Here is a 21,773-nt window from a genome sequence, read left to right as displayed (position 1 = left end):
GCAGTGATTCAAACATAGTTACAGGAGAAATGGGCACAGACCTGGGAGTCAACAACACATTCAAGTATGTTATAGAGGAAAGGAAGATTGGAGGCTGCTAATTGCGTAGGACAGGAGGATTGAGTTAACTTTTTGAGTCGGGCTGTTTTGAAGGGGAAAGGGAGGTACCTGTCTCAAGCCATTGGTGATGTTCCAGCTGCCAAAAAGAAAAAGTCACAGTTTTACCTTTCAAACAATCGCGTATGCAGTGCATGACCCAATAACAAAACCAGCCGCTAAGATATTTTAAAAGATTGCACAGCCCAATCAAGCAATTGGCTTACAGTTTACCTAAAGTATAAAAATTCTTTCTCCATCTCAAAAATCAAATGTTGCCTATAGTTAATGACATTTCAAGGTGAATTATTTTATTAGGTGCTTGCATGTCATAATCAGTGAGCCTATCCAAATTACACCATCTATACTGATCCAATATATATTATATGGGTATATCTTGACTTTGCTTTCCTAAATAAATAAACAAATGAATAGAAAATGAATTAATAATTAAATACACTTTTTTGTTTTTTTTCCAAAATGTTTTTGTAACTGGTTATGCACAATGCCTGAATATGATTGCCTCCTAATTCCTTTCACACACTCCGATTCATAATTTGGAGTTATTTGAGGACATTGGTGCATTAGAAACATAGAAAATAGATTCGGCCCTTCGAGCCTGGACCACCATTCAGTAAGATCATGGCTGATCATTCATCTCAGTACCCCTTTCCTGCTTTCTCTCCATACCCCTTGATCCCTTTAGCCATAAGGACCACATTTAACTCCCGCTTGAATATATCCAACGAATTGGCATCAACAACTCACTGCGGTAGGGAATTCCACAGGTTAACAACTCTGAGTGAAGAAGTTTCTCCTCATCTCAGTCCTAAATGGCTTACCCCTTTTCCTTAGACTGTGTCCCCTGATTCTGGACTTCCCCAACATTGGGAACATTCTTCCTGCATCTAACCTGTCCAGTCCTGTCAGAATTTTATGTTTCTATGAGATCCCCTCTCATCCTTCTAAACTCCAGTGCATAAAGGCAAGGTCAATCCAGTCTCTCCTCATATGTCAGTCCAGCCATCCTGGTAATCAGTCTGGTGAACCTTCGCTGCAATAGCAAGAACGTCCTTCCTCAGATTAGGAGGCCAAAATTGAACACAATATTCCAGGTGAGGCCTCACCAAGGCCCTGTATAACTGCAGTAAGACTTCCCTGCTTCTATACTCAAAACCCCTAGCTATGAAGGCCAACGTACCATTTGCCTTCTTCACCGCCTGCTGTACCTGCATGCCAACTTTCAATGACTGATGTATCATGACACCCAGGTCTCGTTGCACCTCCTCTTTTCCTAATCTGCCGCCATTCAGAGAATATTCTGCCTTCGTGTTTTTGCTCCCAAAGTAGATAACCTCACATTTATCCACATTATACTGCATCTGCCATGCATTTGCCCACTCACCCAACTTTGTCCAAGTCACCCTGCAGCCTCTTAGCGTCCTCCTCACAGCTCACACCGCCACGCAGTTTAGTGTCATCTACAAACGTGGAGATATTACACTCAATTCCTTCATCTAAATTATTAATGTATATTGTAAATAGCTGGGGTCCCAGCACTGAGCCCTGCGGCACCCCACTAGTCACTTCCTGCCATTCTGAAACGGACCCGTTTATCCAGACTCTCTGCTTCCTGTCTGCCAACCAGTTCTCTCTCCACGTCAATTCATTACCCCCAATACCATGTGCTTTAATTTTGCACACCAATCTCTTGTGTGGGACCTTGTCAAAAGCCTTTTGAAAGTCCAAATACACCACATCCACTGGTTCTCCCTTGTCCATTCTACTAGTTACATCCTCAAAAAAATTCCAGAAGATTCATCAAGCATGATTTCCCTTTCATAAATCCATGTTGACTTGGACCGATCCTGTCACAGCTTTCCAAATGCGCTGCTATTTCATCTTTAATAATTGATTCCAACATTTTCCCCACTACTGATGTCAGACTAACCGGTCTATAATTACCCGTTTTCTCTCTCCCTCCCTTTTTTTTAAAAAGTCGTGTTACATTAGCTACCCTCCAGTCCATAGGAACTGATTCAGAGTCGATAGACGTTGGAAAATGATCACCAATGCATCCACTATTTCTAGGGCCACTTCCTGAAAGTCTGCATCCCAGAGTACATCAGGCCCCGGGGATTTATCGGCCTTCAATCCAATCCCATCAATTTCCCGCCTAATAAGGATATCCTTCAGTTCCTTCTCACAAGACCCTCGGTCCCCTAGTATTCCAGAAGGTTATTTGTGTCTTCCTTTGTGAAGACAGAACCAAAGTATTTGTTCAACTGGTCTGCCCTTTCTTTGTTCCCCATTATAAATTCACCTGAATCTGACTGCAAGGGACCTACGTTTGTCTTCACTAATCTTTTTCTCTTCACATATCTATAGAAGCTTTTGCAGTCAGTTTTTATGTTCCCTACAAGCTTCCTCTCATACTCTATTTTCGCCCTCCTAATTAAACCCTTTGTCCTCTGCTGAATTCTAAATTTCTCAGTCCTCAAGTTCGCTGCTTTTTCTGGCCAATTTATATGCCTCTTCCTTGGATTTAACACTATCCTTAATTTCCCTTGTTAGCCACGGTTGAGCTGCCTTCTCCATTTTATTTTTACTCCTGACAGGGATGTACAATTGTTGAAGTTCATCCATGTGATCTTTAAATGATTGCCATTGCCTATCCACCGTCAACCCTTTAAGTATCATTTGCCAGTCTATTCTAGCCAATTCACGTCTCATACCATCAAAGTTACCTTTCCTTAAGTTCAGGACCCTAGTCTCTGAATTAACTGTGTCACTCTCCATCTTAATAAAGAATTCTACCATATTATGGTCACTCTTCCCCAAGGGGCCTCGCACAACAAGATTGCTAATTAGTCCTTTCTCATTACACATCACCCAGTCAAGAATGGCCAGCCCTCTAGTTGGTTCCTCGACAATTTAAAATTGTAATTTAAAATTGAATTAGCAATGTCTTGCGATTGTAATAGTTGCTCAAATTTAGAAATTGTGTCTTGGAATAGGCTTATTTCTTATTGTATGACTGCCATGTGTACCATTTACCATGACTACTCACTACTCCAGGATCATCCTAGAATGCAAAGATAACTCCTGGCTTTTCTCCTCCACTGCCAATTGTCTTCCTAAACCCTTCTCCCCTGCCCCCTCCACCTTCACTTCCAACTAGTGCAAGGAGCTAATTAACTTTGTAAGATTGAGACCATCTGTTCAGCTGCCTCTTGAGCATCCCTCCTTTGCCTTCGCCCACCTAACCAAATGGCTCCCAAAGTTCACTCATCTTTCTCTAATTTCTTTCCTATCTTCTCCAATGATCATCTTGTCCATGCGGCACCCTCCTGTTCTCTCAACCCTATTCCCACTAAACTGATGACCACCCAACTTCCTTTCCTGGCCCCCATGCTGGCTGATATTGTTAACTGTTCCCACCTCTCTGGTATTGCCTCACACCCCCTCCCCCCATCCCCTACATTTTTTGAAATCTGCAGTCAACACAATGTTCCCATGAATTTTTGGGGAGGCGCTGCAGTCCATTCAGAATTCCGCTTTTTTCTACTTAAAACCGGTGTGTCAGCTGCGCAGGACCTCCAGCGCTGCGTAGCCATGTGGCTTAAGGACATAGACAGGCTAAGTGAGTGGGCAAAAATTTGGCAGAGGGAATATAATGTTGGAAAATGTGAGTCATGCACTTTGGCAGAAAAAATCAAAGAGCAAGTGATTATTTAAATGGGGAAAGTGCCGCAGTACAGCGGGACCTGGGGGGGACTTGTGCATGAAACACAAAAGGATAGTATGCAGGTACAGCAAGTGATCAGGAAGGCCAATGGTATCTTGACCTTTATTGCAAAGGGGATGGAGTATAAAAGCAGGGAAGTCTTGCTACAGCTATATAAGATATTGATGAGGCCACACCTGGAATACTGCGTGCAGATTTGGTTTCTATATTTACGAAAGGATATACTTGCTTTGGAGGCAGTTCAAAGAAGGTTCACTCGGTTGATTCCAGGGATGAGGGGGTTGACTTATGAGGAAAGGTTGAGTAGGTTGGGCCTCTACTCATTGGAATTCAGAAGAATGAAAGGTGATCTTATCGAAAAGTATAAGATTATGAGGGGGCTTGACGAGGTGGATGCAGAGAGGATGTTTCCACTGATGGGGGAGACTAGAACTAGAGGGCACGATCTTAGAATAAGGGGCCGCCCATTTAAAACCGAGATGAGGAGAAATTTCTTCTGAGGGTTGTAAATCTGTGGAGTTTGCTGCCTCAGAGAGCTGTGGAAGCTGGGTCATTGAATAAATTTAAGACAGAAATAGACAGTTTCTTAAACGATAAGGGGTTATGGGAAATGGAGCTGAGTCCATGATCAGATCGGCCATGATCTTATTGAATGGCGGAGCAGCTCGAGGGGCCATGTGGCCTATTCCTGTTCCTATTTCTTATGTTCTTATTAAAGGAAACATTGGTCATCACCCCCTGCTCAAAAAAAAAAACATGCTTAGACCCCCATTGTCCTTGCAAATAACCACCCCTTCGCCAACCTCCCTTTCCTTTCCAGTCCCTCAGTGTGTTGAGGCCCCTCCCAAATCTATGCCCATCTTTCCCACAATTCCATGTTTGATATCTGAAACGCCCTCTATTGTCCCAGGAAGTAGAAATCAGCTAGAAGGCAACCATCATCTAGGATTTGGCTAAACCATAATGGTGACTGTTGCATTCGGAAACCAGAAGCCAGTTGTGGCCAGCGAGAACAGTTGTGATTAATAAGTGAGGCCTTGTGTGGGACAGGATGTGAGCATCCGATTTCTTTTTTTTGTTGACTAGTTGGAGTTTGTTCAGGGAGGAGTTTGAGGCGGACATTTTGAGGTAACAAAAACAATCAAAGTGTCAGCCTTGGCTCGGTAGTCACACTTTTGCCTATGAATTGGAAAGTTGTGGGTTGAAGTTCAATTCTACGTGTTGAGCATGTAATCTAGACTCTCACTACAGCGCAGTCTGAGGGAATACTGCATTGTTGGAGGAGCCATTTTTCTGAGACATTAACCTGAAGCCCATCAACAGTTGTACAGGGCCTTGGTGAGGCCACACCTGGAGTATTGTGTACAGTTTTGGTCTCCTAACTTGAGGAAGGACATTCTTGCTATTGAGGGAGTGCAGCGAAGATTCACCAGACTGATTCCCGGGATGGCGGGACTGACATATCAAGAAAGACTGGATCAACTGGGCTTGTATTCAGAGAGTTCAGAAGAATGAGGGGATCTCATAGAAACGTTTAAAATTCTGACGGGTTTAGACAGGTTAGATGCAGGAAGAATGTTCTCAATGTTGGGGAAGTCCAGAACCAGGGGTCATAGTCTAAGGATAAGGGGTAAGCCATTTAGGACCGAGATGAGGAGAAACTTCTTCACCCAGAGAGTGATGAACCTGTGGAATTCTCTACCACAGAAAGTTGTTGAAGCCAATTCACTAAATATATTCAAAAAGGAGTTAGATGAAGTCCTTACTACTAGGGGGATCAAGGGGTATGGCGAGAAAGCAGGAATGGGGTACTGAAGTTGCATATTCAGCCATGAACTCATTGAATGGCGGTGCAGGCTCGTAGGGCCGAATGGCCTAATCTTGCACCTATTTTCTATGTTTCTATGTAACCCACTCAGATTAACAAAAGATCCCAAGCCTCTATTTGAGAAAGAGCAGGAAAGTTCGTCCAGTGTCCTGACGACCCCACCCAAAACAGATTATCTGGTCATAGAATGGTTACAGCGTGGAAGAAGGCCATTCGGTCCGTCGCGCCTGTTGCCGACTCTACTAGTCCCACTCCCCTGCCCTTTCCCCATAGTCCTGCAAAAAAAATTGCATTCAGATACTAATCCAATTCCTTTTTGAAAGATAAAATTGCGTCTACCTCCACCGCCCTTGCAGGCAGCACATTCCAGATCTTAACCACTCGCTGTGTAAAAAAGTTGTTTCTTGCGTCGCCTTTGGTTCTTTTGTCAAACACCTTAAATCTGGTTCTCGATCCTTCTGTCAATGGGAATAGTTTCTCTCTCTCTCTACTTTGTCCAGACCAGACCCTTCATGATTTTGAACACCTCGATCAAATCTTTATCTTCTCTGCTCCAAGAAAAACAACCCCAGCTTCTCCAGTCAACATAACTCATTCCTGGAATCATTCTCTTAAATCTTTTCTGCACCTTCTCCAAGGCCGTCACACCCTTCATAAAGTGTGGTACCTAGAATTGAACACCATGCTCCAGTTGAGGCCGAACCAGTGTTTTATGCAGGTTCATCATAATTTGCACACTTTTGTACTCTATACCTCTCTATGAAGCCTAGAATCCCATAAGCCTTTTTAACTGGTTTCTCAACCTGCCCTGCCACCTTCAAAGATTTATGCACACATACCCAGGACTGTTTGTGCACCCCCTTTATGATTGTACCATTTAGGTTATATGTCCTCTCCTCATTCTACCAAAATTCATCACTTTAACTTTTCTGTGTTAAATTTCATCTGGCATGTGTCTACCGCCATTTCACCAGCCTGTCTGTCTTCCTGAAGTCTATCGCTCTCCTCTTGACTGTTCACTATACTTCCAAATTTTGTGTCATCTGCAAATTTTGAAATTGTGCCCTGTACACCCACGTCCAAATCATTAATATATATCAAGAAAAGTAGTGGTCCTAGAACTGACTCCTGGGGAACACCACTGTATACTGAACAACGGTTCACTGCTACTCTCTGTTTCTTGTCACTTAGCCAATTTCGTATCCAGGCTGCCACTGTCCCTTTTATTTTTTGGGCTTCAATTTTGGTGGCACTTTGTCGCACACCTTTTGGAAATCCATGTACACCATGTCAACTGCATTACCCTCATCAACACTCTGTTACCGCATCAAAAAACTCAAATCAAGTTGGTTAAACACTTTGCCTTTAACAAATCCGTGCTGGCTTTCCTTAATTAATCCACCCCTATCCCAAGTGACAGTTAATTGTGTCCCTGATTATTGTTTCTAAAAGCTTCCCCACTACCGAGATTCAACTGACTGGTCTGTAGTTGCTGGGTTTACCTTTACACCCTTTTTTCAACAATGGTGTAACATTTGCAATTCTCCAGTCCTCTGCCACCACCCCCATATCTATGGAGGATTGGAATATTATGGCAGTACCTCTGCGATTTCCGCCCTCAATTCCCTCAGCATTCTAGGATGAATCCCATCCACTCCTGGTGATTTACCAACTTTAAGTACAGTCAGCCTTTCTAACACTACTTTATCAATTTTTATCCTTTCAGGTGTCTCCACTACCTCCTCCTTCACTGTCTATGCAAAGTACTCATTTAGTACCTCAGCCATACTCTCTGCCTCTATGCATAGGTCCCCTTTAAGGTCCCGAATCGGCCCTATCCCTCTTACTACCCTTTTACTATTCATTTGCCCGTAGAAGACTTTTGGATTACCTTTCATATTGACTGCCATTCTATTCTCATTGCTCCTCTTATTTTCTTTTTCACTTATCATCTGACCTTTCTATATACAGTCTGATTCTCAGATGTATTTGTAACCTGACATGTCACATGTATTCTTTTCTGCTGCTTCATATTCTCTATCTGTTTCATCATCCAGGGAGCTCAGACTTTTGTTGTCCTACCATTCCTCCTAGTGGGAATATATATCGACTGTACCCGAATTATTTCCTCTTTAAAGGCAGCATTGTTCCACTACAGTTTTGCCTGCCAATCTTTGATTCCAGTTTACCCGGACCAGATCCATTCTCATCCCACTGAAATTGGCTTTCTCCCATTTCGTCTCCAGATTGCTCCCTGTCCTTTTCTATAGCTAATCTAAACCTCATGATACTATGATCACTGTTCCCTCAATGTTCACCTACTGACACTTGCTCTACTTGACCTACCTCATTACCCAGAACCACATTCAGCAATGCCTCCTCCCTCAACAGGCCGGAAACATACTGATCAAGAAAGTTCTCCTGAACACACTTCAGAAATTCTTCCCCTTCTCTACCCTTTACACTATTATTATCCAAGTCTATATTAGGATAGTTGAAGTCCCCCATTATTACTACTGTATAGTTCTTGCAACACTCTGTAATTTCTCTGCAAATTTGCTCCTCCATATCTTTCCTACCATTTGGTGGTCTATACAATACACCTAGTAGTGTAATAGCACCTCTATTATTTCTTGACTCTAGGTATATAGATTCTGTCCTTGACCTCTCCAGGACATCCTCCCTCTCCAGCATTAACCTTCTCATTAACCATTGCTGCCACACCATCTCCTATCTTTCCTTCCCCATCTTTCCTGAACACCTTATAACCAGGAATATTTCATACCCAATCCTGCCCTTTTTTGAGCCAGGTCTCGGTTATTGCCACAACATCATATTCCTGTGTGGCTATTTGTGCCTGCAGCTCACTTACCTTGTTTACTATGCTTCATGCATTCACGTACATACACTGTAAACCCATCTTCGACCATCCTGTATTCCCTTAGTTGGACCCCCACCCAATTCCTTACTATTTATTTAGTGCTCTTTGCCTCTCCCAATCGTTTGAGCACTTTATTTTCCCTTTCTCATGTTACATCCTGATGCCCATCCCCCTGCCAAATTGGTTTAAACTCTCCCTCGAAGATATTGGTTCCCCCTCTGTTGAGGTGCAACCTGTCCGGCCCTGTACAGGCCCCACCTCCCCCAGAACATCCCAATGCCCCAGGAATCTGAAACCCTCCCTCCTGCACCAACTCTCCAGCCATGCATTCATCTGCTCTGTTCTCCTAATTTCTATACTCACTTGTGCATGGCACTTGGAGTAATTCTAAGATTACTACCTTTTGGGGTCCTGCTATTCAATCTTTTTCCTAGCTCCCTAAAATCTGTCTGCAGGACCTCATCCCTCTTTCTATCTATGTCATTGGTACTAATATGGACCATAACCTCTGGCTGTTCACCCACCCCCCCAGAATGTTCTGCAGCCGCTCAGTGACATCCTTGACCCTGGTACCAGGGAGGCAACATACCATTCCGGAGTCAGGTCTGCGGCCGCAGAAATGCCTGTCTGCTCCCCTAACTATCGAATTCCCTACCACTATTACTCATCCACTCCTCTTGTTTTCTCCCCATCCCATATAGCTGAGCCACTCGTAGTGCCGCGGACTTGGCTCTGGCTGTACTCCCAAGAGGAACTATCGCCCTCACCAGAGCGAGATGCTCTCGAGACTCCTTCACTACCTGCCTGGTTCTTCTTTTCTGTCTGGTGGTCACCCATTCCCTCTCTGCCTGCGCATTCCTTATCTGTGGGATGACCACCTCCTGAATTGTGCTATCCACAAAGCTCTTTGCTTCATGATACACTGCAGTGACACCAGCTGTTGCTCAAGTTCCAAAACCCGGAGCTCGAGCTCCTCCAGCTGACAACACCTCCTGCACACGTGGTTGTCCAGGACACGGGAAGCATCCTGGATTTCCCATGTGGCACAAGATGTGCATTCCACAGTACTAAACTGCCCTGTCATGCCTCTATTTATTCGACTATTAACTGACTTTACATAAATGGAAGACTACAATGGATCTAATTCAAGTTATTAATATAATAGTGTTAACAGGCACTAATCTCCAAGCTTCTGCTTTCACTAACCAGCGATTTATCCCCGACCCCTAACTTGAGGAAAAAAAAAATGGTATGACCTTTATCAACCAATCAATTACTAGCTATACTGTGACGTCACTCCTTGAGTTTGTTTCGAATTGCCGCTCAGCTCCCTTATGCTGCCTCCACTGCCGGTCCTCCTGTTCAGGTCCGCACTCTGATCATTTATATGATTGCTATTTATGGGACCTGGCTGTGTGCAAATTGGCTGCTGCTGTTTTCCAACAATGATTGCACTTCAAAAATACTTCATTGTCTATGAAGCACTTTGGGGCTTCATAGTGAACATTGCTATATAAATATGTATGTTACTTTTTTATGGTGATGGATAAGAGATGTGTGGGGTGATTTTCATCTGCCTCCTGTCTTTTCAGTGTGAATGAGGTGGTAGGTAGACAAAAAAAACATTGTTTTAAAAAGAAACTACCATTCACCTGCGCTCGAGGCCTGTCCAACTCAATTTTTGTGTGGGCCTCAAATAGACAGCCAACACTCCTACCTGAACCTTGCAGGAGCCTCACTAAAATATTTAAATTGTGGTCCTGCATCATATGTAGGGAACCCGGTGCAATTTTGATCTTCCACTGGGTGGAACATACACTCTGACGGTTGGAACTGTGCTTTGTGTGGCCAAACAGTGGTCTTCAAAGGAACTGCTGCAGGCCGCACAGGGGCCTCCAAGCATGGTCCCCCTATATCTGAGGTGGGTTGGCCAAAGAAGGGGAAATCTCAGTTTCAATGATTTCCTGATTTGAATTAGAAGCATATTAATTTGTATATTACATAGAATTTACAGCACACAGGCTTATTTGACCCAACAGGTCTATGCTGGAGAATGCAATCAGAAATGTAACACCCAATCATGTGCAAATTCCAAATTAATCATTTCTGATCAAGGAAAATAACAGAAAACTAAATTAACTTTTCATGGAAACGTACTGATCTTATTAGAAGCTTTTATCTTAAAATGAGTCTAAAGCACATATGTTTTCTTGCAGATGAACCCTTAGGAGGAATTAGTAGACGCAGAGTTTCTGAAAGCACGCATCCCCAATCATTTAATATCGAAACAGGTCGGGAAAATTTGCCAACTATCGCACCCGAACAAACATCTCTTCATGAAAGTGAGGGTCTGTTGTATATAAATTTTAAGTAACCAAAGTACCAACTTTTTCAGATCTTATATTTAAAACGTCTTGGTTACAAAAAAATGTACATTGACTTTTTCCTCAATTTAGTTTTATTATAACCAGCTGTACTTGTCTGCTTCAACTGTGCAGGATCTATTGGAAACTCGCGAAGCTCTACACAAATGAACTCCTATTCTGATAGTGGTTACCAGGAGGCAGGCAGTTACTACAGCAGCCAGAACTTGATCAAGGTTAACCCAAGAATCCTACAGGAATCTGTTCATAACAGCACCAACAGTAATCACCTAGTGCGAAATTCTAGGCCAGAGGGACAGACTATAGGCCAGGTACTATATGTTTTAAGGACACAGATGGCTTAAGTTAAGATTTTTTTCAAAAATGTCTCTTCAATTACTTCCATACTGCTGGTATTTTAAACAGTACAGGCTTGACCGTCGACAAGCCATTGTTTCCAGCAGATGTGCTGGATCTGCTCACCAAGAACCTCTGCCACTTTCCCTGCCAGAATATGTAAAGTCAGAGGGAGAATTCATATTTTAAATGTTTCTGGTAGGTGCCCACTCCACTGTGGGCACATATTGGGCACCTGCCTTAGCAAGGGGTGAATATTGAAACATGTTCACCACTCGAGTGTCCCTTGCAGCCTTTTGGTTGGGTTTATCGGCCGATTCATACCTTTTGGTTTTCTGCATCCAGGCCTGAAGGCCCAGGTGGGCTTTGCTTCTGCCAGCCCACAGGGCAATATGTCTTTTCTTACTACAGGTTGTACCTCTGGTCCGGCACCCTTGGGACCTGACAGGTGCCAGACCAGAGAATTTTCTGGACCATGGGAGGTCTGCACAGAGCCAGAAAGTGCGGGAAAACACCACACTGAAATCTCGGGCCTTTCTCTCGCGGTGCTGGTTTGGCACACTCTCTTTTCTGGAGGCAACTGCTGACAATGGCACGGGCGCGTTCTGCGCATGCGCTGCACAGAAGCCTACTGCACAGCATTTTGTCGTTCAGAATTTTTCAATTTTTTTTCAATCTTCACCGCCTCAAACAGCTGCTTACCCTTCCCTTTCGTTGCCCAGCCCGCTTACATTCATGAACAGCGTGGGAACCTCCATTAACAGCGTTGGACGTGACCCCTGCCGGTAATGATGCCGGACCAGGGATGTTTCCGGACTTTGGGGAACAGAGAAATGGCAGAGACATTGAACAAATATTTTGTATTAGTCTTCACGGTAGAAGACACTAAAAAATCCCAAAAGTGGATAATCAAGGAGATATAGGGAGGAAGGAACTCGATACAATCTCTATCACTAAAGAAGTAATACTCGGTAAAATAATGGGACTAAAAGTGGACAAGTCCCCTGGACCTGATGGCTTACATCCTGGGGTCTTAAAAGAAGTGTCTGCAGAGTTAGTGGATGCATTGGTTGTAATTTACCAAAATTCCCTGGATTCTGGGGAGGTTCCAGCAGATTGGAAAACTGCAAATGTAACACCCCTATCTAAAAAAGGGGGCAGACAGAAAGCAGGAAACTTATAGACCGGTTAGCCTAACATCTGTGGTTGTGAAATGTCGGGGTCCATTATTAAGGAAGCAGTAGCGGGATGTTTGGAAAAGCATAATTCAATCAAGCAGAGTCAGCATGGTTTAAGGAAAGGGAAATCATGTTTGACAAATTTGCTGGAGTTCTTTGAGGATGTAACAAGCAGGATGGATGAAGGGGGAACCAGTGGATGTGGTGTATTTGGATTTCCAGAAGGCATTCGATAAGGTGCCACATAAAAGATTACTGCACAAGATAAAAGTTCACAGGGTTGGGGGTAATATATTAGCATGGATAGAGGATTGACTAACTAACTAATAGAAAACGGAAAGTCGGGATAAATGGGTCATTTGCAAACAGTAACTGGGGTGCCGCAGGGATCGGTGCTGGGGCCTCAACTATTTACAATCTATATTAATGACTTGGATGAAGGGACCGAGTGTAATGTAGCCAAGTTTGCTGAGACAAAGATGGGTGGGAAAGCAAGTTGTGAGGAGGACACAAAAAATCTGCAAAGGGATATATACAGGCTAAGTGGGTTGGCAAAAAATTGGCAGATGGAGTATAATGTGGGAAAATGTGAGGTTATCCACTTTGGCAGAAAAAATAGAAAAGCAACTTATAATTTAAATGGAGAAAAATTGCAGTGTGTTGCAGTACAGATGGATCAGTTCCTATGGACTGGAGGGTAGCTAATGTAACACCACTTTTTTAAAAAAAGGAGGGAGAGAGAAAACGGGTAATTATTGACCGGTTAGCCTGACATCAGTGGTGGGGAAAATGTTGGAATCAATTATTAAGGATGAAATAACAGCGCATCTGGAAAGCAGTGACAGGATCGGTCCAAGTCAGCATGGATTTACGAAAGGGAAATCATGCTTGATGAATCTTCTGGAATTTTTTGAGGATGTAACTAGCAGAGTGGACAAGGGAGAACCAGTGGATGTGGTGTATTTGGACTTTCAAAAGGCTTTTGACAAGGTCCCGCACAAGAGATTGGTGTGCAAAATCAAAGCGCATGGTATTGGGGGTAATGTACTAACATGGATAGAAAACTGGTTGGCAGACAGGAAGCAGAGAGTCAGGATAAACTGGTCCTTTTCAGAATGGCAGGCAGTGACTAGTGGAGTGCCGCAGGTCTCAGTGCTGGGACCCCAGCTCTTTACAATATACATTAACGATTTAGATGAAGGAATTGAGTGCAATATCCCCAAGTTTGCAGATGACACTAAACTGGGTGGTGGTGTGAGCTGTGAGGAGGATGCTAAGAGGCTGCAGGGTGACTTGGACAGGTTAGGTGAGTGAGCAAATGCATGGCAGATGCAGTATAATGTGGATAAATGTGAGGTTATCCATTTTGGGGGCAAAAACACGAAGGCAGAATATTATCTGAATGGCGGCAGATTAGGAAAAGGGGAGGTGCAATGAGTCCTGGGTGTCATGGCTCATCATTCATTGAAAGTTGGCATGCAGGTACAGCAGGCAGTGAAGAAGACAAATGGTATGTTGGCCTTCATAGCTAGGATTTTGAGAATAGGAGCAGGGAGGTCTTACTGCAGTTGTACAGGGCCTTGGTGAGGCCTCTTAAGGAATATTGTGTTCAATTTTGGTCTCCTAATCTGAGGAAGGACGTTCTTGCTATCAAGGAAGTGCAGCGAAGGTTCACCAGACTGATTCCCAGGATGGCTGGACTGACATATGAGGAGAGACTGGATCAACTGGGCCTTTATTCACTGGAGTTTAGAAGGATGAGAGGGGATCTCATAGAAACGTATAAGATTCTGATGGGACTGGACAGGTTAGATGCAGGAAGAATGTTCCCGATGATGGGGAAGTCCAGAACCAGGGGACACGTCTTAGGATAAGGGGTAGGTCATTTAGGACTGAGATGAGGAGAAACTTCTTCACTCGGAGTTGTTAACCTGTGGAATTCCCTGACGCAGACAGTTGTTGTTGCCGCCAGTTCATTGGATATATTCAAGATGGAGTTAGATATGGCCCTTATGGCGAAGGGGATCAAGGGGTATGAAGAGAAAGCAGGAAAAGGGTACTGAGGGAATGATCAGCCATGATCTTATTGAATGGCGGTGCAGGCTCGAAGGGCCAAATGGCCTACTCCTGCACCTATTTTCTATGTTTCTATGACCTAGGGGTCCTTGTGCATGAAACCCAAAAAGTTAGTATGCAGGTACAGCACATAATCAGGAAGGCAAATGGAATGTTGGCCTCTGTTGCAAGGGGGATAGAGTATAAAAGCAGAGAAATCCGGCTCCAACTGTACAGTGAGGCCACACCTCGAGTACTGCGTGCAGTTTTTGTCTCTATTTAAGGAATATATACTTGCATTGGAGGCTCTTCAGAGAAGGTTCACGAGGTTGATTTATGAAGATAGGTTGAGTAAGTTGGGACTGTGCGCATTGGAGTTCAGAAGAATGAGAGGTGATCTTATCGAAACATATAAGATATATGAGGGGGCTCGACGAGGTGGACGCAGAGAGGATATTTCCACTCATAGGGGAAACTAAAACTAGGGGACATAATCTCAGAATAAGAGGCCACCCATTTAAAACTGAGATGAGGAATTTCTTCTCTCTGTTTTAATTCTGTGGAATTCTCTGCCCCAGTGAGCTGTGGAGGTTGGGTCATTGAATATATTTAAGCCGGAGAAAGACAGATTTTTGAGTGATAAGGGTTATGGGGAGCGTGCAGGGAAGTGGAGCTGAGTCCATGATCAAATTAGCCATGATCTTATTAAATGGCGGAGCAGGCTTGATGGGTCAAATGGCCTACTCCTGCTCATATTTCTTATGTGAAGAGTTCAGGACTGGAGGTATAACCTGTAGTTGTAACACCCATCTGGCACATCCCAGGCTAGGGCTGAGTAAACTCCTGGCCTGGGAGTCCCCTTCCCTATGACGCTACCTCTGATGTGGGAGGCCATGTTTGCAACCGCCTGCTCCAAACAGTCCCCACTGAATGTGATGGCTCAGACTAAGACCCAGCATATCCAGGTTCTGGCCTAATTTATATGCATTCTGCCTTGTTCGCACCCAGCCTAGCAGTGGGTGTGTCACAAGAAATAGGAACACAAGAAATAGGAGTAGGACTAGGCCATTTGACCCATATTACCCCCAACCCTGTGAAGTTTTATCTTGTGCAGTAACCTTTTATGTGGCACCTTATTGAATGCCTTCTGGAAATCCAAATGCACCACGTCCATTGGTTCCCCCTTATCCGCCCTGCTCATTGCATCCTCAAAGAACACCAGCAAATTTGTCAAACATGCATGGTTACTGCTTGTACTATGACGAGGTGTGTCACCAGAGGGCACCGCAGTGGGAGACTTGCAGGTTACCTGTACAGGTGTGTCTGGCCTAGTCTAAAAGGCAGGCCACCAGGTGTGGTCCTCATTCTGGAGCTATCAATAAAGTTCACTACAGTTCAAGTACAACACATTGCCTCTTGGAATCATTATCAGAGCATCCAAAGACATAACATGATGAACCTGTATAAAACACTGGTTCGGCCCCAACTGGAGCACTGTGTCCAATTCTGGGCACTACACTTTAGGAAGGATGTGAGGTCCTTAGAGAGGGTGCAGAAGAGATTTACAAGAATGGTTCCAAGGACGAGGGACTTCAGTTACGTGGATAGACTGGAGAAGCTGGGATTGTTCTCCTTGGAGCAGAGAAGATTGAGAGGAGATTTGATGATGGTGTTCAGAATCATGAGTCTGGACAAAGTAGATGGAGAGAAACTGTTCCCATTGGCAGAAGGGTCGAGAACCAGAGGACACAGATTCAAGGTGATTGGCAGAAGATTCAAAGGTGACACAAGGAAAAACTTTCTTACGCAGCGAGTGGTTAGGATCTGGAACGCACTGCCTGAAAGGTTGGTGGAGGCAGACTCAATTGTGGCTTTCAAAAGGGAATTGGATAAGTACCTGGAGGAAAAGAAATTTGCAAAGCTACGGGGAAAGGGGCAGGGGAGTGGGACTAGTTGAAGTGCTCTTGTAGAGAGCCGGCATGGACACGACGGGCCGAATGGCCTCCTTCAGTGCTGTAACCATTCTATGATTCTATTCTATTCTATGATTTCCCTTTCATAAAACCAAGCTGACTCTGCTTGATTGAATTATGCTTTTCCAAATGTCCTGCTACTGCTTCCTTAATAATGGACTCTAGCATTTTCCCAATGGCAGATGTTAGGCTAATTGGTCTATAGTTTCCTGCTTTCTGTTTGCCTATTTTAAATAGGGGCATTACATTTGCGGTTTTCCAATCTATTGGGACCTCCCCAGAATCCAGGGAATTTTGGTAGATTACAAAATCTGGAAAGCCCATGTACTTTTGGGTTCAATAAATTTACAGAAATTGTTTACTGAAACTTAATATTCCAACTAAAGTTATATTTGTTTTGTGATGAGATCCAAAAGTTAATAGAGAATCCTGTGTGAAATGGTCATTTTGTTTCCAGTTGAACAGAATTGGCAATGTTCTAATCAAAAGTTATTGCAGAACTTTGGAAATTATGTCAGAAATCACAGCTGAATGCTGATTTAATACAGATGTAATTTTATACTAAAGTGCATTTAGAAATAAGAATATCTAACTACAATGTTGCACAAACCTTATGAAATGCAAGAGTAAAATTGAGGATTTCGACTGATCAGATTATAAGCTTGGCATCACTACATGTGTGTGTTTTGGATGATTTTTTTTTTGATCCTTAACTTTTACAGTATTCGTGTAAGGGCAGGACTGCTTCGAGGCTGCACATCAATGTTGCTGTAAACCTGTTAGGAAAATTAGGTTGCTCTTCCTATCTTTCCCATCCTGTGCTGAGGTGCCTCATCTCCAGTAGGTGTCTCCCTACAGCAATGCAGATGAGATTGGGAATTTAGCAGAGTTCGGAGTTGAATCTGCACCCTGCCACTCCATGGCACTGCTCCTACATGCTGTGCTGTTTTTCTGTTTTTTTTTTAATTCATATATCTGTACCTTTTTTTAATTTTTGTTTCTAATAGCAGCAGCTGACACGATAATATTTTTCTTTGACTTGCTGCAGAGGTTTTGAGAAAGCAGATTTCTCTGAAATGCTATGTCCAATATAGAATTATTAAACAAGTCTTCATAAACTGTGTATCTAATGCCCAATTTCAAATTTGCTAATTAAATGTAGAAAAACTCAATACGACTTTTCCCCATGAAGGGGAGCTGCCAATCTTGACTAGTTTTCTTGAAGAAAATGGGGGAAACTGACTGGAAAGATGCCTTTTCTTGAATTGCTCAGCTTGATTAGAGGCAAGTTTGGGCAGAGTGGGATTGATGGTGTATACAGATTTGTCCGCAGGTACTTCCACCTTATCGAGGAGGAAACAGATAGGGAGGGTGAGGATTGTGATAAAGAAGGATTGTTTTTTTTTTTGTAAAGCCAACATGTCTTTCTGACCAGGTAAAATGTGTATGCTATCATCATTGTCTTTTTGGAACACTTAATTCATTCGGCATTACCTTTTTTTTTTAAACAGGGTCCAATGAATGTTGCTGCTACAACCAATAGGGCAATGAGAAGAGTTAGCTCAGTTCCATCTAGAACACAATCACCAGCTTATGGTACTGGAATGTCACCGTCAAGGGGGTCACTGAGAACGTCTCTTGGGAGTGCATATGGCTCACCAGCATTAACTGAACCTCGGTCCAATAATTCTACAGTGTATTTGTCTTCAACATTGCCAGCTCAGAGAGCAGGCTCTCCACATACCACACAGAGATCTACATCACCAGCTACAATTAGACGTATTGGTTCAGTTACAAGACAACCAACTAACTCCAGCAGAGCCACCTCTCCATACCAGACTTTGGGCTCTTCATTGAGAGTGGGTTCACCTCTCACTTTAGCAACTGCACAAACAAGAGTAAACTCTCCACCCCAAGCTCAAACCGGATCATCATCTCCTGCACGGTCCACTATGACTGCCGTCCCTCAACATATGGCACCACCACTACAAAGATCCCATGCCATTGATACTGATTTTTATTGTCTCCAGTCACCAGAAATCTATGAGAGGATGGTTCCACCACGACCAGACAGCCTTGCAGGTCTGTTTTGTGACAATAAACACAGATCCAAAGTACAACACTTTTCAGGCAAAGGTTTATTTTGGTGGGTAAATGATATGTAATCTGAAGTACCTCTTCTAGCATTTAATTTTATTTCTGTAGTTAACATCTCCGAAACTGTCTAGTATTTCCTGCAAAGGTGAACAAACGGTATGAAAGTTATAGGAATCTGATACTGCTTGCATTTATATGTTGCAGTATTCAGTCAATTTAAAAATAGTCCAACAGAAAAAATAAATGCGCCCCAATTTGAATTTATGCTGGCTTTCCCATTAAATTATCAATATTCCGATAAACATTATAAATTGTAGCTCATTGGAATACATTATTTTCTTTTGTGAGCATAAGGATACAATATAAGACATGAAAAAGGAAGACTTGGTTCAACACTATTTACACCCACCCTCCCGACCTTGCCATTTCATGTAGCCTCGCTATTCCCATTGTCTCAATCACAGATGAGGCCATGTCTGATCACTTCCTTGTATCCCTCACCACTTGCATCCCCCTTCTTCCTTCTAACTCCACTTCCTTCTACATCTACCTCTGGGGGGAAAAAAACACTTCTCCAAGTCACTTACAGCGGCACTTTCAAACTGCCAACTGTCTAACCTTTGGTCCTCGGGTCACCATGATGCATCTGCAGCTATCGATCTATTCAGTCAGTCCCTCACCTCCCCCTTTGATGCTCTTATCGCCAGTAAAAAAAAAAAACCTTACTTCCCCACCATTAGATTTGTACCTGTAGTTCCTCGTATATTGAGTTCATATTTCCAATGGGAAGGCAGGTAGCTGAGATCAAAGGAAAATTGGCTTACGAAGAATCTTTGGCCTTTTTAACATCTCAAATGTTTGAGGTAAATAGGGGAAAAAACTGCAAATGCTTTGTTCTCCATTTACCAAATATAAAAGTAGAGATTGTGAAATGGTGAGTTTTTTCACTCTGCTTCTCATTTACTTGGAACATATATTTCTTCTTTCCAACTGGCTCCTGTTTTATCTGCTTAGCTTCGACCTTTACTGTCTTCAGGCCATAATATAGCTTTGTCGTGCCTGTGTCACTGTGGAATTTTTGTTTTGTACTCTACTTTGCATTTACCTTGTAACAACTTGAAAAACTGCAGTGGGACGGGCACTAAACTAGTGAGGGTTAGTTGTGAATGGGTGTTCGTTTAATTTTTTTTTCATCCTGGTTTGTACAGTGACGAGATTTTTGAATTGTCACGTGACATCTCTCAATATTCCCGAATGCTTCAAATGGTCTTTTCTTCCCTTATGTATCCACAATACTGCCTATTCACTGCTCAAACAGTGAGCAGTTTCTATATTAAAGAATGCAGTCCTGTCTCTACTATTTAATCATATGCCACCAGAAGTAGACTGTATATTTTTAACCCATCCTTATTCAGGAGCATTTTAATTCTGTAAATTCACAATATCCCATCAAAAGACTTAAATTTCTAAATTGTCTGATTTTGATTTGGAAAAATTAGTTTTTCGAGAAAATACTGTCACATTAGAAATGAGGAAGATGAAAGTGGGGTAATGGAAAGTAATTTATTTTAAATAAAAGCATAAGGCATGAAGCAAGGAAGAAAAATGAATTGCAAGGGTGGCATGAGTTAATATTCTGGATGAAGGAGGAGGCTTTGTACTGGTTTGCACCCAGTCAGGCTCTAGCGGGTTTTAAAAAAGGTAAGATGTGACTTGTCCTTAATTAAGCCTAGTGCATAAAAATGGAAAGAACAACTTTCACTTTTAACATAGAAAAACGTCCCAAGGCCTTTTGACAGAAAAGGAGTGGCTGCCCGCCCAGCCTTTGCGGGAGGAGTAGGAGAGGTGACTGAAAACTTGGTTGAAGAGATGTTTTTGAGAAAGGTGAGAAGGAGACCAAGTCAGAGGAGTTTCAAAGTGTAAAGTCAAGGCAGCTCAAAGCTCTGCCATTAAGGGTGGAACAGACTGAGACAGTGCTGCACTGCAGGTCAGTATTAGAGGACCTGAGGGGACGCAAGGCGAGAGAAGAGGTAGGAGGGGGCAAGGCCATTGGAGAGATTATAAATGGAGACATAGAAGAATCAGAGAATGATACAGCACAGAAGGAAGCCATTCAGACAATCATGCCTGTGCCGGTTCTTTGATAAAGCTATCCAATTAATCCCATTCTCCTACTCTCTTCCCCATAGCCCTGTAAATCTTTTCCCTTCAAGTATTTATCCACTTATTTTTTGAATGTCAATATGGAATCTGCTCCCACCATCAGGCAGTGCATTCCAGATCACCACAACTCGCAGTGTAAAAAAAAAAGTTCCTCATGCCACCTCTGGATCCTTTGCCAATCACTTTAAATCTCTATCCTCTGGTTACTGACCCTTCTGCCACTAGAAAGAGTTTCTCCTTATTTACACTATCAAAGCCAAATCTCCTCTTAGAACAGAGAAGGTTAAAGAAAACAAGCCCATCATCTCCAGTTTCTCCACATAACTGAAGTCTTTCATCCCTGGTACCATGCATTCTTCACTGTCTCCAAGGCCTTGACATCCTTCCTAAGTTTGTGCACAGAATTGAACATAATGCTCCAGCTGAGGCCGAACCAGTGCTTTATAAAGGTTCAAAATAACTTCCTTGCTTTGTACTCTTCCTCTTTTTTTTTTATTCGTTCCTGGGATGTGGGCGTCGCTGGCAAGGCCAGCAGTTACTGCCCATTCCTAATTGCCCTTGAGAAGATGGTGGTAAGCCACCGCTTTGAACCGCTACAGTCCGCATGTTGAAGGTGCTCCCACAGCGCTGTTCGGAAGGAAGTTCCAGTATTTTGTGACAATTCAGGAACAGCAATATATTTCCAAGTCAGGATGGTGTGTGACTTGGAGGGGAACTTGGAGATGATGGTATTCCCATGCACCTGCTGCCCTTGTCCTTCTAGGTGGTAGATGTCGTGGGTTTGCTAGGTACTGTTAGGCTAGCCTTGGCGAGTTGCTACAGTGCACCTTGCAGCTGGTACACACTGCAGCCACAGTGCGCCGGTGGTGGAGGGAGTGAATGTTTGGTGGTGGATGGACTGCCAATCAAGCAGGCTGCTTTGTCCTGGATGGTGTCGAGCTTCTTGAGTGTTGTTGGAGTTGCATTCATCCAGGCAAGTGGAGAGTATTCCATCACACTCCTGACCTATCTTGTAAATGGTGGAAAGGCTTTGG

The 21,773-nt window shown here is 43.3% G+C and overlaps 1 protein-coding gene across 1 annotated transcript in view; it reads left to right on the top strand.

Annotated features, from left to right (window-relative positions):
* pkp4 (plakophilin 4) overlaps positions 1 to 21,773 on the top strand; it is a 268,797-nt gene that overhangs the window by 161,501 nt on the left and 85,523 nt on the right. The window contains exons 6-8 of the mRNA XM_070873651.1: positions 10,770 to 10,895; positions 11,052 to 11,248; positions 17,991 to 18,561. Coding sequence (XP_070729752.1) covers positions 10,770 to 10,895; positions 11,052 to 11,248; positions 17,991 to 18,561 — 894 coding nt within the window. The remainder of the gene's footprint in view (positions 1 to 10,769; positions 10,896 to 11,051; positions 11,249 to 17,990; positions 18,562 to 21,773) is intronic.

This window comes from Pristiophorus japonicus, chromosome 3 (assembly GCF_044704955.1).
Source record: "Pristiophorus japonicus isolate sPriJap1 chromosome 3, sPriJap1.hap1, whole genome shotgun sequence".
Taxonomy (NCBI): Eukaryota; Metazoa; Chordata; class Chondrichthyes; family Pristiophoridae; genus Pristiophorus; species Pristiophorus japonicus.
The sequence above is the reverse complement of the archived record's forward strand: the minus strand, read 5'-3'. Positions and strand labels throughout refer to the sequence as shown.